The sequence below is a fragment of the Poecilia formosa genome, unplaced genomic scaffold (genome assembly GCF_000485575.1).
Source record: "Poecilia formosa unplaced genomic scaffold, Poecilia_formosa-5.1.2 Scaffold62, whole genome shotgun sequence".
NCBI lineage: Eukaryota > Metazoa > Chordata > Actinopteri > Cyprinodontiformes > Poeciliidae > Poecilia > Poecilia formosa.
In genome coordinates, this window is record NW_006800001.1 from 2,544,199 (window position 1) to 2,557,748 (window position 13,550).

At 40.6% G+C, this 13,550-nt stretch overlaps 1 protein-coding gene across 2 annotated transcripts in view; it reads right to left on the reverse strand.

Annotated features, from left to right (window-relative positions):
- Positions 1 to 1,201: 1,201 nt before the first annotated feature.
- Positions 1,202 to 13,550, reverse strand: part of ptpra (protein tyrosine phosphatase receptor type A) — a 33,171-nt gene continuing 20,822 nt past the window's right edge. Inside the window, exons 5-22 of one of the 2 annotated variants that reach the window (XM_016672541.1) lie at positions 11,267 to 11,357; positions 11,002 to 11,075; positions 10,426 to 10,562; positions 9,873 to 9,963; positions 9,596 to 9,672; positions 9,455 to 9,491; positions 9,265 to 9,362; positions 8,912 to 9,031; positions 7,515 to 7,681; positions 7,284 to 7,419; positions 7,041 to 7,190; positions 6,832 to 6,925; positions 6,303 to 6,379; positions 6,064 to 6,198; positions 5,068 to 5,193; positions 4,727 to 4,902; positions 4,387 to 4,522; positions 1,202 to 3,848 (exon numbers count right to left, since the gene is read on the reverse strand). In XM_016672541.1, the coding sequence (XP_016528027.1) occupies positions 3,774 to 3,848; positions 4,387 to 4,522; positions 4,727 to 4,902; positions 5,068 to 5,193; positions 6,064 to 6,198; positions 6,303 to 6,379; positions 6,832 to 6,925; positions 7,041 to 7,190; positions 7,284 to 7,419; positions 7,515 to 7,681; positions 8,912 to 9,031; positions 9,265 to 9,362; positions 9,455 to 9,491; positions 9,596 to 9,672; positions 9,873 to 9,963; positions 10,426 to 10,562; positions 11,002 to 11,075; positions 11,267 to 11,357 (1,997 nt within the window). In that variant the 3' untranslated portion in view covers positions 1,202 to 3,773. The remainder of the gene's footprint in view (positions 3,849 to 4,386; positions 4,523 to 4,726; positions 4,903 to 5,067; positions 5,194 to 6,063; positions 6,199 to 6,302; positions 6,380 to 6,831; positions 6,926 to 7,040; positions 7,191 to 7,283; positions 7,420 to 7,514; positions 7,682 to 8,911; positions 9,032 to 9,264; positions 9,363 to 9,454; positions 9,492 to 9,595; positions 9,673 to 9,872; positions 9,964 to 10,425; positions 10,563 to 11,001; positions 11,076 to 11,266; positions 11,358 to 13,550) is intronic. The other variant, XM_007554321.2, reaches the window with a different exon arrangement.

Consider the following 13,550-nt stretch of genomic DNA (forward strand, 5'->3'; position numbering starts at 1 on the left):
CATTTATACCAAATTAAAAATGGCCAAAAACATCTAACATTTCAAAATGGTTCAGAAGCAGTTCAGCTAAAGTTAAAAAAAAAAAAAAAAAAAAAAAGGGTTGAGGGAACAAGAGAAATCAAACAAGCGAGGCAGCAGACAACACTGACATATAAATAACCTTACATTATGTACAAAAGAAGGGTGAAAGTGGACCATTTAAACTGTCCCAAAGACAAAGTTGGAGGAATAAGTGGATCAGAGGGGATTAGCTAGATAACAGACACACGAGGGGGGATGAGAAGATGGATTATATGCTCTCGGCTGCTTCTCTTTGACTCTGTCGAGGCTCCCAAAACGCCCACGTCGGACATATCAAAACCATTTTATTGTGATAAAAGAAGCAACTATATTTCTTACAGGGGAAAAAAAAAAAAAAAAACTATACATATTTACTCATAGAAACCCACAACTGATTAGCTGTCATGGACCCATATTCAACAGATATGGAAATGAAGCCAGAACAATTAAAATTAAATCTACCACGAAAGCATCTAGGTGTTAGTCTCGTCTACTCGTACAAAGGGAAGCGACTGAAGGGAATGTGAAGAAGAGTGATGGACACTGGACACAGTCTTGGATTGTGGCTCCCTGTCGATATGCCTCACAACGGATTCCCCATCGGCTGGACAGGCGATGGCTGGGGAGGTGCATGTGGAGAAGAGGGGGGTGGGGGATAATCACTGCTTCCACTTGTGAGGGTAAAGCCTGGAGATTCAACTACCTTCTTTATAAACCTACCATCGAGGCACTTTTTAATTCAGTTTTAATGTTCGATCATATGTGGGTTGGCACAGTGTCACGATTGGCTTCCAAACGATGCGACAAACCCGTGTAACTTAAGCACAGATACAAGAAAAAACAAAACAAAAAAAAAACATCCACTTTTCTATCAAATAACAGCCCCAAGTAAACGGCAGCACAAACGAAGGAGGAGCACGGCACTTAAGAGACGGAGTGCGGGCACTTTTTACAGCTTTAACACAAAGAATGTACGAGGACGCACAGTTTCAGTGAACGGTCAAACTATCTGCTACTTTTGGATCCACATATGGCTCTTAAGAGGGGAGCTCTGAGACCTGAAGGAGCGTCGGAAAAATTTAAAGACGGCCTCCGTCTTCGAACGCCGAGACCACATTTTCTTTCTCTCTCTCTCTCTCTCTCTCTCTCTCTGCCCTACCTCTCGTTTGATTCGTCAATTTAAAAGGGCTTTTACATTTTAGTGCAAATATTGCGGGAGCGCTCAAGAAAACAACATGACTCATTCACCCGTTCTCAGAATTAGGCGTGCACTTTCCAATCGCAGGAAGATAATATGATTGTGCTAATTCCTTTCACAAAGGTCAAAGAACATCAGAGGGGTTCACGTTATGTAGATTGTGCACGACGAAGACTGTTTGGTGTGAAACAGATCTATAATAATAATAATAATAATAATAATAATAATAAAGACTCCCATTGAGGAATATTATCTCAGTACCTCCAGTTCAGTCAGAGAGGAAGAGAAACTCTGATTTGTACAACCAGTTAATTCAAACAATGCTCATGTCGGCCATTTCCAAAGCGAACTCGAGTGAAATTAGGAGCATCCTCACGGTTGATTTGACATCATTTGACTTGCATTACAATCGCAAAGGGAAGAGCCTCAACAACTTGGTTGTAAAGTCACTGCAGCTCAGGTGAAATAATATTTAAAAACAAACAAACAAACAAACAAACAAAAAAAAAGGGAATCTTAAAATCTGAGCAAACGTAAGAAATAAATGGGAATTATCCACCAAAGAAGTGATAAGTGCAGAATGAATGTTTCTAAAGATAAAAGAAAAAAAGAACGAAGCTAAATGTGTAAAACTTACTGAGTCCAATAGCACGTTAACGTTGTGGTTGCGTTTGTGGCTTGGCTCATTCACAAACATGGTGTTGATGCTCAACGCATTTTAGACCATAGATCACATCACTTGTTCAACTTATTAATTAGAGAACCTGGTGACCGGGCGGTCAGAAACTCAAAACTCTGACCATTCTGGATTGGTAAACGCGTCACACCTATCTTGTAACAACACCACTCTTCGGTGTAGACAGAGCAAATGAAGGAAGGAGAGCTGAACTTTGCTATGTTTAGCTCCAGTGAAGTCAGAAGACACACAAAAGTAGGAGACTGTACTTCCTGTGAAGTTTTCAGAAAATGTCTGCGGCTCATTCAGGCTACGAGAAAAACGTAAAGAGAAAAAAATCTGTTTTATTCTTCTGAGCTTTCAAATCTCAGACTGAAGGTAGGGCGTCTACATCATAAGCGACACAAGTGTAGAGCGCTGTTTTAGTAACAAAATCCTAATCGCCAACACAAGATGCTAAATTCTGCTAACTCTGTAATCGTTTTGCCCTAGTTTTGAAGTAGTTTTACAGTAACTGCTCTCCCGTGAGTGTGACTTTGCCTCTTCTAATTATTGACTGTTCACTGCAGGAAGGCTAGAAAAATGTCTTCAACGATGTTCTTCTGTCACAGTTCTTGCAGGAACTCGGCTAGAATCGGTATCGGCAGGTCAAAGCTTTACAATAGCCAGACTAGATTCCGGATGGATGCGTCTCACCGCCGCCGGATAGTTTGTTCTGAGAGTCAACAGGAGGTCGGTTAAGCTTCTCAGACTTCAGAGCTACAAGAGTGAGTGAAGGACTTTGGCACAAAGCAGACAGTAACGGGAAAACACAGTGGATCTGTTCGGCCAGCTTATACTTCAGCGTAAAACACACAAACGCACACAAAATTCTCACGACAGTCGATGGGTGCATTTGTGTGCGTGAAAAACCTGAGATTATGAGCTACGTCAAAGAAACTCAGATCTGCAATAGCGAATCAGCTTCACACCCCTCAAAAGAAAAAAAAGAAAAAAAGAAAAGAAGTCGTGGAGGTTTCAATTTGCCAAATTAGATGGTGTAGGCAGGTGCAGAGGAATGGCTTTTACCCTGTCTGTGTGTGTGTGTGTGTGTGTGTGTGTGTGTGTGTGTGTGTGTGTGTAGCAACATGTGGGAGTGGAAAACAGGTCAGGGTTTTACTGGGAGATGTTGAAACTTCTGCTACCTGTCGCTACAGTGAGGCTCAGGCGAAGTCAAAAATATTCTTAAGTCTTTGTCCCTAAAAAATAAAACTTAAAAAATAAAAAATAAAAATAAATCCAAACATCATTATCTTGACGCTTGATGTTGCACATTAGCCACCAAAAACATTTGGTTTGTATTCATATATATTTATATTTTTATATATCTGTATATACCAATAAAATACATTACAGGTGCCACTTGAAAAATGCAGCCAAACTCAAAACTGTGTCTGAAAACAAAGTGATAAAATGCAACACAGTAAGTATATATACATGTTTGTTGGTTGGGGAGGGGGAGGGTGTGACTATGTAAAGCAAGAAAAGGGTGACGGTTTGTCATTAACATCCTTACAAAAGATTCAAGAAGGCATCTCAGTAATTTTGTGTCCATCTGCGCTGCCCTGTCCTTCGGGCGTAGACGTCGGTTCCCTTTTCAGGCGGGTGGTAACTCCGATCCGCTGATTGCGCAATCAGTCCGTCTTCATCATCCACGAGATTGGGGAAAATGCAGTTGCTGCAAGACATTTTGTGTGTGTGTGTGTGTGTGTGTGTGTGTGTGTGTGTGTTCTGGTACACGCTTATACTTGTAATAAGTGTATGTGGATATCCATCTGTTGATCCGTCCATTGCAAGGCCCTACTTGAAGTTGGCGTAGTCAGAAAAAGCGTCGATGTATTCCTGGACCACTTTGTAGCAGAACTCGTACTGCTCCTGAGGAGACGGTGGGAGAGGAAACGTCAGCTGCACGCACCGACACAGGTTGCATTTAAAAAGGTTTACGATACATAATGTGATGTTCCTGAGCTTGTTTGCGCACAAAAACGGTAGTGCATGCAAATATGTGTACACAATACGTAAAAAGCGTCTTAACTGGAAATAATTCCAGTAATTTGATTAAAACGTGACCCTTGGTTTGGTAAAGGTGTAATTACATAGGGATAGATTTCGAGTTTATTTCTCTTAATTTTGATGGTTATGACTTTGCAGGTAAAACACTGATATAAGTGGGTAAAGGCAACATATGAACTGAACTGAATATTAAAATGATTATAAAAACAGAAATTGGGATCTCCAGAAGTAATCCCATGTACTCGTTCAGCCTGCTTCTCTGTTAAGGAAGTCCAGGTTGCTTTGACAGCAGCACTCATCTCATCTTCATCGTCAGTCTGGTGTCTCTCATCTTCCTCCTGACGGTACTCCAGAGGCTCTCTGTGGGATTGAGGTATATGAATGATTGACAGGCTCCTACCAGTGTCTGCACCATGTGCGGTCTCTGTAGTCTGAGGCTCTTCACGGTCTGGAAGACATCCAGGATACCCTCTGCTTTCACCCTCTCCAGAACCGTACTGAGAGCACAGAAAGTCCCTGTCCGGCCCGCACCAGCGCTGCAAACAAACATCACGGGTCAAAGATAGCAGCTTGACTAGCCTCTCTGTGATAAGTAATAAAAAAAATGACTTCTAAGACCACAGGCTTTATCGTGGCACACAGAATCATTGCTGCTAGCGGTTTAGATTTCAGAACCATTTCTCCAAAGTTCCTAAAATAAGAGAATAAAATACATGCGCTTGTGTGTTTTATCTTCATACCTGCAGTGCACAGTGATGGGATGGTTGCCAGACTGCTGCTGCTGTTTCTGCACCGCAGCAATTATGTTGATCATGCCTTTACCGTCCGCAGGGATGCCCACCTCTGGCCAGCCGTGGAAATGAAACTGGCGCACAAGTCGAGCCTTGTTCTCCTGGATATGATTGACAAAAACGGACTGAAAAAAAAAAAACAAACAAAAATCCTTTCCCACATACTACAAGGCCAAGACACTGTTGAACTACCTCCAGTTCAAACAGAGTTTAAGATGCTAGCTGAATGCAGCCATTCAAAGTTAGCAAGGAAGAAGTCTTCTTTTTGGCATTTTGGCGTCCTTCCTTACCCTGCTGTTGGTGACCAGGAGGTCGCGCACCGTGTAGCTCTCGTTCTCCTCCTCCCTTTTAAGCTCAATGATGATGTCCCCGTGGGACACCGCCCCATCACTGGGCCAGTACTGAGCGCACTTGTCCTGCAGGACACAGTGGAGATGCAAACATCAGGAAACTCACAAAAACGTCCTGGTAGCTTAAATATTTAGGCATGTTTTGTAATTTTAACTGCATGTATTAAGGATGCAAACAATTAATCGACTTGCAAATAATTTTCTATTTATAATTTATTAGGCTCAAATTAGTTCCAATCAATTAACTGGCAACATCCGCTTAGAAATAATTAATAATGTGCCGTAAAATAATAGTACAAAATATTAAATTTTAATGACTTTTTTTTAATTAGTGTATTATGAAAAATGTTCCCTGTTATGTTATGAAAAGATGACGAACTGGAGTTTTTTCTTCATAAAAGAGAAAACTCCAGTTTTTAAGAAAATGGCTGCTTATCAATTAATTGTTAATCAGTCAATAAATCAACTTTCGATTGATCTCAAGTCATTAATTGATTACTTGCACCTCTACTATCTATGCAGTCTAAATCTGTTTAAATGATGGCCTAATCTGAGACATGCACTGATCAGCCATAATATTATGACCACCTGCCTAATAGCGTCAATAAGTCGAAACAGCCCTGGCCTTCTGAGGCACTGATTTCACCAGACCAAAGGCAAGCAGTGGCATTTGGCACCAACGCATTGGCAGCAAATCCTTCAAGTCCTTTAAGCTTCAATGTTGCACATCCATGGATTGGACTCGTTTGTCCAGCATGTCACACAAACACCCGTTTGAAATGGGAAATTTGGAGGTCAAGTCAGCACCTCAAACCTCTCCCTGTGCTCCTGAACCCATTACTGAACCATTATCCTGATGAAAACCCCAATTAATACCTAGATGCAGATTGCAGTTCTTACACACGCACACGCACACACACACACACACACACACACCTGTCCTCTCTCTTCCAGCTCAGTGAGCATCACGATGGAGCAGCTCCTCCACTCCCAGATCATCCTCCAGAAGTCTTCTATGGTGTGCGTGAGGGGCCCCTGACTCGCTATGTAGGCGTCTTTCTGACGGTAACCCTGTGATTGACCAGAGAGAAACAAAAGGGAATTAAAAATGTCCGGAGTGGGAAGGATAAGTTCAAACTCTAAAGACGTAAAACAAGCTTTTCTGACACGCTCACATCAATGAAGGAGGCGTTGACGTAGTCCGTGTTCTCCTCTCCTCGTTTGACTGGAATGATTACTCTGTTAAACTCATCTGTCAACAAAAGAGCACAGGTGTATTTTTATCCTGAGCGAAAAAGCTGGGAAGATTTCATGATTGGCTTAGGCGCAAGTAGGCCTGTTACGATTTAGCTGGATGATAAATTGTAGTTATCACGATAAACGATCATGTTGTTTTTCTGACCATTTTCAAGTGTGTCATATCAGTGATGAAATAATAATGTGAGTTCACTGTCTCAAACACCAACAAACTTCACTTTTGCAAAGACCACTTCACACCGAAACTGGAAGATATTTTAAACATCCAAAATAAAACACGACAAATAAAACAGAGGAAAAAATCCACACACTCTAAAACCATAAATAATAGGGATTACGATGCACCCAGAAATTATTGAGCTCGTTTTAATTTATTATGCGATTAATTGCGCACTGTAACAGAATTAAAAATCCCCCACACCACAAAGCAGAAGCTGCTTCACTCACATGGAATGATCTGCAGCACTCTGTTCTTCTTCATGTTATCAGGCAGGTTCCCCGTTCTCATCTTGTCATTCTGAATCTTGATGGATGTTAGTTTCTGGAGATTGCGAAAATGCTTATTACAAACACACTTCTTTATTTGATGCAAACACATTTTCTGCAGGAGGATGTAGTTTAACTGACAGGTGAAGAATCACAGCACACATGCAGACCTTAAATTCGGCCTCCAGACCGCTGCAGCCGGCTCCGGGTGAGTTAGCGCCGAGTTTAGCTAAGTGGCACTCTAGCGAGGTCACCTCTAGTTCCGTGTCTCCAAACAGGTAGTGCTCTAACAACGCTTGGAAGATGAAAACGTACTGCATCTGTGGGGGAGTAAGAGGGAGAGAGATGGCTCATGACTGATGCCGCTTTACGAAACACTCGCTGTATGAAGCAAGCGGCGACACTAAACTCACATCAGTCTGGACCATCTGACTGCGCTGGGCTCTTATCCGGGTGACAAAGCCGAACACGTCTACCTTCCTCTCTGCATTCATCATGTCCAACATGGCATCAATGACTATAAAGGTACCTGTCCTTCCTACACCCGCACTGTCAGACAGGCATGCCATCTTGTAAGTGGTATGAATCAATCTAATGATTCACTTAAAAAAACTAAAAAACACAAAACTAAGCCATGCACTTACCTGCAGTGAACAACAATGGGGCCTGCATAAGGAGGATTGCAGTTCTTGACTTTCTTGAGGAACTTCAGCATGCCGATCGGAGTGAAGGGAACCCCGAAATCCGGCCAGCTGGTGAAGTGGAACTGAGTGACGAGTCTCTGAGGTTTCTTCCCCGACACGTCGCCCACCTGGGACACAGAAGACCTCAGATCAGAGAGCAAACCACAAACTCAAAGTCCTCTAGTGTGTTTTGAACATACAAGATGAAGTAAAAACACACACACACACATGTTTGTGTTGCTATCTTTGTGGGGACTTTCCATTGACTTCCATTCATTTCTACAGCCTAAACCTTACCTTTACCCTTTTCCTAACCCTAACCATCACATACATAACCCTAACCCTAACCAAAATTCAATTCATACCTTAGCCCTAACTCTGACCCCTCACCCAAAAACAGGGTTTCCCCTTGTGGGGACCAGGCTCCGGTCCCCACAAGGAGCAATTGGTCCCCACAACGTAGTATATATCAGGAAAATCGTCCCCACAAGGTATTACAAACAAACGCGCACACACACACACACACACACACACACACATACATTTCTGTCATTAAACCAAAGTCAATTGCTGTAATAAAGAGCAAATATAAGTTTGAGTCAAAAACCAAATAAATCATTACCAGCCTTTCAACTTTTTAAGGCATGCAAATATTTTTGAACAATCTTTTCTGACAAAAACAGGACATTCAGCTTTACTAGGCTTTACTAAATGTGGATGATGTGTTCGTCTGGCACTGCAGAATAAAAAAAAAAAGTTTCCTGTGTAAGAAGACAATTTTAACAGAAATATGTCACTAAGTGTAACCACTCAGTGACAACATAGTCAAATGTTTGACTCTCTAGAAAAGGTGAATGAGGTAGTAGAGATAGTATTTCTCCTCACTACCAAAAACACTGTTAGAAACATTTTTACCACAAGATTAAAATAAATAAATAACTAAATAAATAAACAGATCTTCAGCAGAACCCAAAACTGAGTGGTGGACATGAATCTCTTCATGGAAAAGCAGATAAGGTGAAAGGTCACAGAGTACAAGAAGAAAGTAGGTCTATGTCATAACTGGTAAGGTAATTAAAAATGTGCCAAAATTATCGCCTCTACAATATATCCTAATGTTGTACAACCCCGTTTAATTTAGCAGTTTCAGCAGATGAAGAGGCTTTGAATCAAAATGTAATTAAATATAACAAAAAAAATAAATAAAAAATGCTAGTAAAATGTCCAACATTAGATGGAGTGTCACTGACATTAGTGACAATAAATGTGTCCAAATCAGAAACAACCTGAAACATGTCACATCATGTCCAACGTGGCACCAATCGCTGTAAAGGTTTCTGATGAAAGTGTTGTGGTACCTGTTGGATGCAGAACTTGCGGACAGTGTAGTCCACCAGAACCACGGCGTCGTCAACAGACACGCGGATGTTCCCGTAAGTCCAGCAGCCCTGGTCCGGCCAGTACTGCGCACACTTACACTAAAAACAAAACAGAAAACGATTTAAAATCAAACTCACACCAAGCGGTGTGCGCTTCAAACATAGATTTAAAGAAATAAAAAAAGATTCATTCTTTCCTCCCACCTTCACATTATTTAAAAATGCTAAAAGTTACTTCTTATCTGCAATTTTAACTGTTTGTATATTTAAATCAAAGTTTGATTATTTGAATTTGTTTTATTATAAAGGCTGCCATTTTCTTCCTCTCCTACCTCTTTTCTCTCCTTTAGATTGGTAACCATGACAATGGTGGCTGTATTCTGCTCCCAAATCATCCTCCAAAAGTCATTTACCGTTTCCTCCTTCGGTCCTAGAAGACGAGGAGCAACACAGAAATCAGCATAAAAAAAATCTTTCAAGTTTATCACCGAACTACGGCACAGTTTCTGCGACCAACCTCACCTTGGGCTGCAATAAATTTATTCTTCTCCTGGTACCCCTGCGACAGAAGGAGACCAAAAAACAGAGAGATTAGGGATGTAGTGCAATATGTGATAAAAGAGGAATCGTTTCTTATGGTAAAAATGTCAAACAAATACAAACATTTATAAAAGAAGCGTTGATAAAGTCAGAGTCGGGGACTCCTTCCAGAGAGGAGAGATGAACCCTGGAGTGATCATCTGAAACGGACGACGGATTATGAACGAGTAGAGGCAAAATAAAGAAAAACAGCTCAAATAATCATTTGTTCTGGGTGTTAAATCAAGACGCTCCAAAATATTTCTAACTCTTGGTCAGGAACCTCAAACCAACTTGAACTCCTGACTGTGGTTCAATATAAACGCTGTCAAAGTCTGACTCAGCATTCTGTGGTCCTTACATGGCAGGATGTTGATGTATCGGTTCTTTTCTTTATTCTCCTCTTTGGAAGCTGCGTCACATGATGCCTGAATGGGACAGACTGGCAGCGCCTAAACAAAAACAAGCATATGATGAAAACCAGACATCAGTCTCACATCTTAAGATGATTCCTGATGATTTTTTTTTTTGTCAACATACATTATGTATCTGACGGCTATTAAGCTGTAGAGGAATATTCTATAAATCCACAATCTCCTAAAAATCTGTGTACTTCTTTCTTTTGAGTAAAGATGAGTTTAAAATATTGTTGTAGGATTTTTTTTCCCCCACTCAGATTTAACAGATTTAGTTCAATTAGTAAAAAAATTGATGGTTTCTGAAAGTCTCATCTCTGCTTGTAACCAGGTAATAAATGGCTTTCGATTAACAGCAATGCTTCAGCATATCACAATTTATGTTTTTATAATTTCATCAGGAGAAGCTAAAACAAAAAACTTTCAGTTGTGGAAAAACTACTTTAAGCTCCAGACTGCGGCGTGTTATCAGAGGATGTTTGCTTGAGTGTGCCGTACATTGAACTCCTCCCTGAAGAGCTTGTTGTCATCAGCCATGCGACGGTTCATTTCTTCCTCAAGTTTGTCTACGGGAATGGGTGGGTACTTCCTGTTTGTGCTGGGAGACCGAGCCAATAGCGGCACGCTCTGGAGTTCTGCTCCGAGGGCAGGGAAGGAAGGAGGTGAGAGTGAAAAGAGGAGGGGTGAGGGTGGGAGGATTGGGAGGAGACACGAGATAAAGACATGAGATAATGTGGAAGAACACGAGAACACAACGTCCCACATGGAAACCTGGCTCAGACATTTCAGCGGCAGCTTGTAAAAACGCCCAGCAGAGGGCGATGTGAGGCAACAATACAGCAAAAAAAAAAAAATAAAAATAAGGAGTCTATGGTCGCCCTGTTGATTAGGTAATCACAGCAAAAAAAAAAAAAAAAAAGCTTCTTAAAAGGCTTAGAAATGTTATCAGTTCAGGGAACAAAATCAAATGAGGGTTAAAATCCAGATCAACAACTTTGATCCAGCTGCTGGTGAATACGACTCCAAACAGCTACGTTCACACACGGAGCCTGTATGTTCATGTGGACGTTTCACCTGTGTCATCTGATCTGCCGTTGGTCAATCTGAAGGCATTGGAATGGCTTGCTGCTTGCTTGTACTTCTTAAATCTGTCAAAATCAAAACATAGAATCAATTAGTTGTTTTTTTTTAAATTCATAATTTAAAAAGAGCAACAAATTTTGTCTGCTTGTGTCGCAGTAGGTCAATCTGGCATTGTCATGGTAACAGCAGCATTTCTAGTTGCTAACACCCCCCCACCACCACCACCCAAAAAAGAAAGAAACAGACTTTCACTGACCTGAGCATGTAGAGGATAATGATGATGAAGATGATGACCAGCAGCGATGACAGGGCCACCATCACAGCGATTACTGATTTGTCATCTATATCTGAGACAGAAAAGGTTTTACAAACAGAGTGATATTATATTAGTTGCACAATACTAGAGCTGGGGAATAAAAAGGCAGGAAACACCAGCAAAATCCCATCTTCAAGAATTGCTATCACAAAACTTTGAGGGGCGTTCCTGTTTCGATACATTTGAATCAAAAGGAAATATTCCCCAATCAGAATGTCTTTCAGCTCTGCAAATGCGGGTTTTTCATTAGAGTCATGGTGTACTGACGAAGGGATGCATCTACAAGCTACAAGATAGCAGATCTAGAGGACTGGACTTGGAACCACCTGGTTATTAATCGCCATCTACTTCAAAGTCCTGCATCCTTGCAAGCAAAGATTCCAGAGAGTCGAGGAGTTCATCCCAAAGGATTGCCAAGCACCACTCTTCTTCAGGTAGCACTGTATTGACACTATAGCAGCCAATCTACAAAGAGCATGTCTACTGCACTGTTTAAATATAATATGAGGCCAATGGCAAACAGTTCAGGGTTTCCCCCAGTGTTTTACAAGCCTGGCGGGCCACCAGGCTTTACTTGTGATCCCACCAGGCAAAGCATTGCTTTTTTACTTAAGTATTTCAGAACTGCTTGCATTTTTTAGGACTTTATTGTTGGTGTTCAGGTATTAATCTTCCTCTCTTAAAAGATATAATATAATTATCAAGTGATATTTTCAAATTTCCTGTCAACTTTAAACATTTAACTGAAAAACACAACGAGCCGCTGGAAGAATGACTGCCGTAGCGCCCAACCACCAGGCTTAACGAGTTTCTGGGGGAAATCTTGAAGATGATGCTCCATTCATCAAGTGCTTGAAAATTATTAAATTCAATGAGTGTTCATTTATTTTATTATCTTAAGTTTTGTACCAAAAAAAGAATAAATAAATGTTACCAATACTATGCTTGTGCCCTTTTTATCATTTTTAATAGCAGCAGGCATTAATTAATATTTTTTTGTGTTTGAATAAAAACACATTGTGATGAAATGTGGTAATTTTTTTACTCAGTTTGTTTTTTTTATATAAAATCTTATGTGGATCATGTCAGCTAATAGTAATAAGTTTATTAGCCATCCTTATGCAGACGATCTTGCAGGCCAAGATGTCTCTGGACGTTCTATTTCTTCAATTAGAAAACCTGAGATGACGCTAATTGAGTTAATATTTACCTCCATGAAAATATTTCAGCATCCCGAGTTCAGTTCCACAACCTGCGAGTTCACCATTAAGTCCAGTCCTACAGATTGAACACCTTCACGCTCTCAGTGTCCTTTTAGCTTTCGAGAGATTTAAAAGACTTGCATATCGCATTGCAAGTCTGTGTTATGCCGTCTGCCTTTTGCAAGACTGGCCCGAATCCTTCTGCTCCATTACTGGTATCGATGTCTATTAGGTACGTTCCAATTCAATCTCAGGTACGGGCTTGGATCCAGATCTTTTTAAATGACTGGTATCAGCATCCCTGAGTCTGACAGAATTTAATTCTTCATACATGTTGTACTTGTACCGTCAGTGATCGTGTCGGCTGTAACCATGTGTGGAAAAAAGGCCGTACACATTTAATTTGGTGATTGAAATGATGTCAGCAGTGACAGAGAGACTGTTTTGGTTGTTGAAAGCTGCTCGGTTCACTAAAATGTTCAAATCTTTAAAGCAAAGATTTGAACATTAATACAGCAGGAGAACTATTTCCCTTTAGGTTTTGTCCATGTATGATGTGTTACAAGATGAATTACAGAATTCTCTAAAATACAGAGAAAACTTCAGCAATACGTTCGCAGTCAAAACAATTAGTAGCAGGGCAACGACATTTAAAGTCATCTTTACAAACATGTAATAAAATAGCACCAGTATTGGGCAACACATTGTTTGAACATTAGTCAGTCTCTTAATTGGCTTAATTCTTCTGCTGCAGGAAGTATATTGTTGCTAAAACTCCAGTAGGGAGAAAATACCAGTGGCTGTCAAAAACCATAGACTGTCACCAACAATGATGTTGGTGCAATACTGACGAAATGTAGAGCACGACAGTACAGCACTTTGAAGTTACAAAGAATGAAAGCTGGCATTGACAATGAAGTATTTGATGGGATTTTGTTATCTGCAAATGCGTATCATGTATCATTTAGAGACTCTTTGGTATCTCTGGAACAATAAAAACCTTATTGGGATATCCATTATGT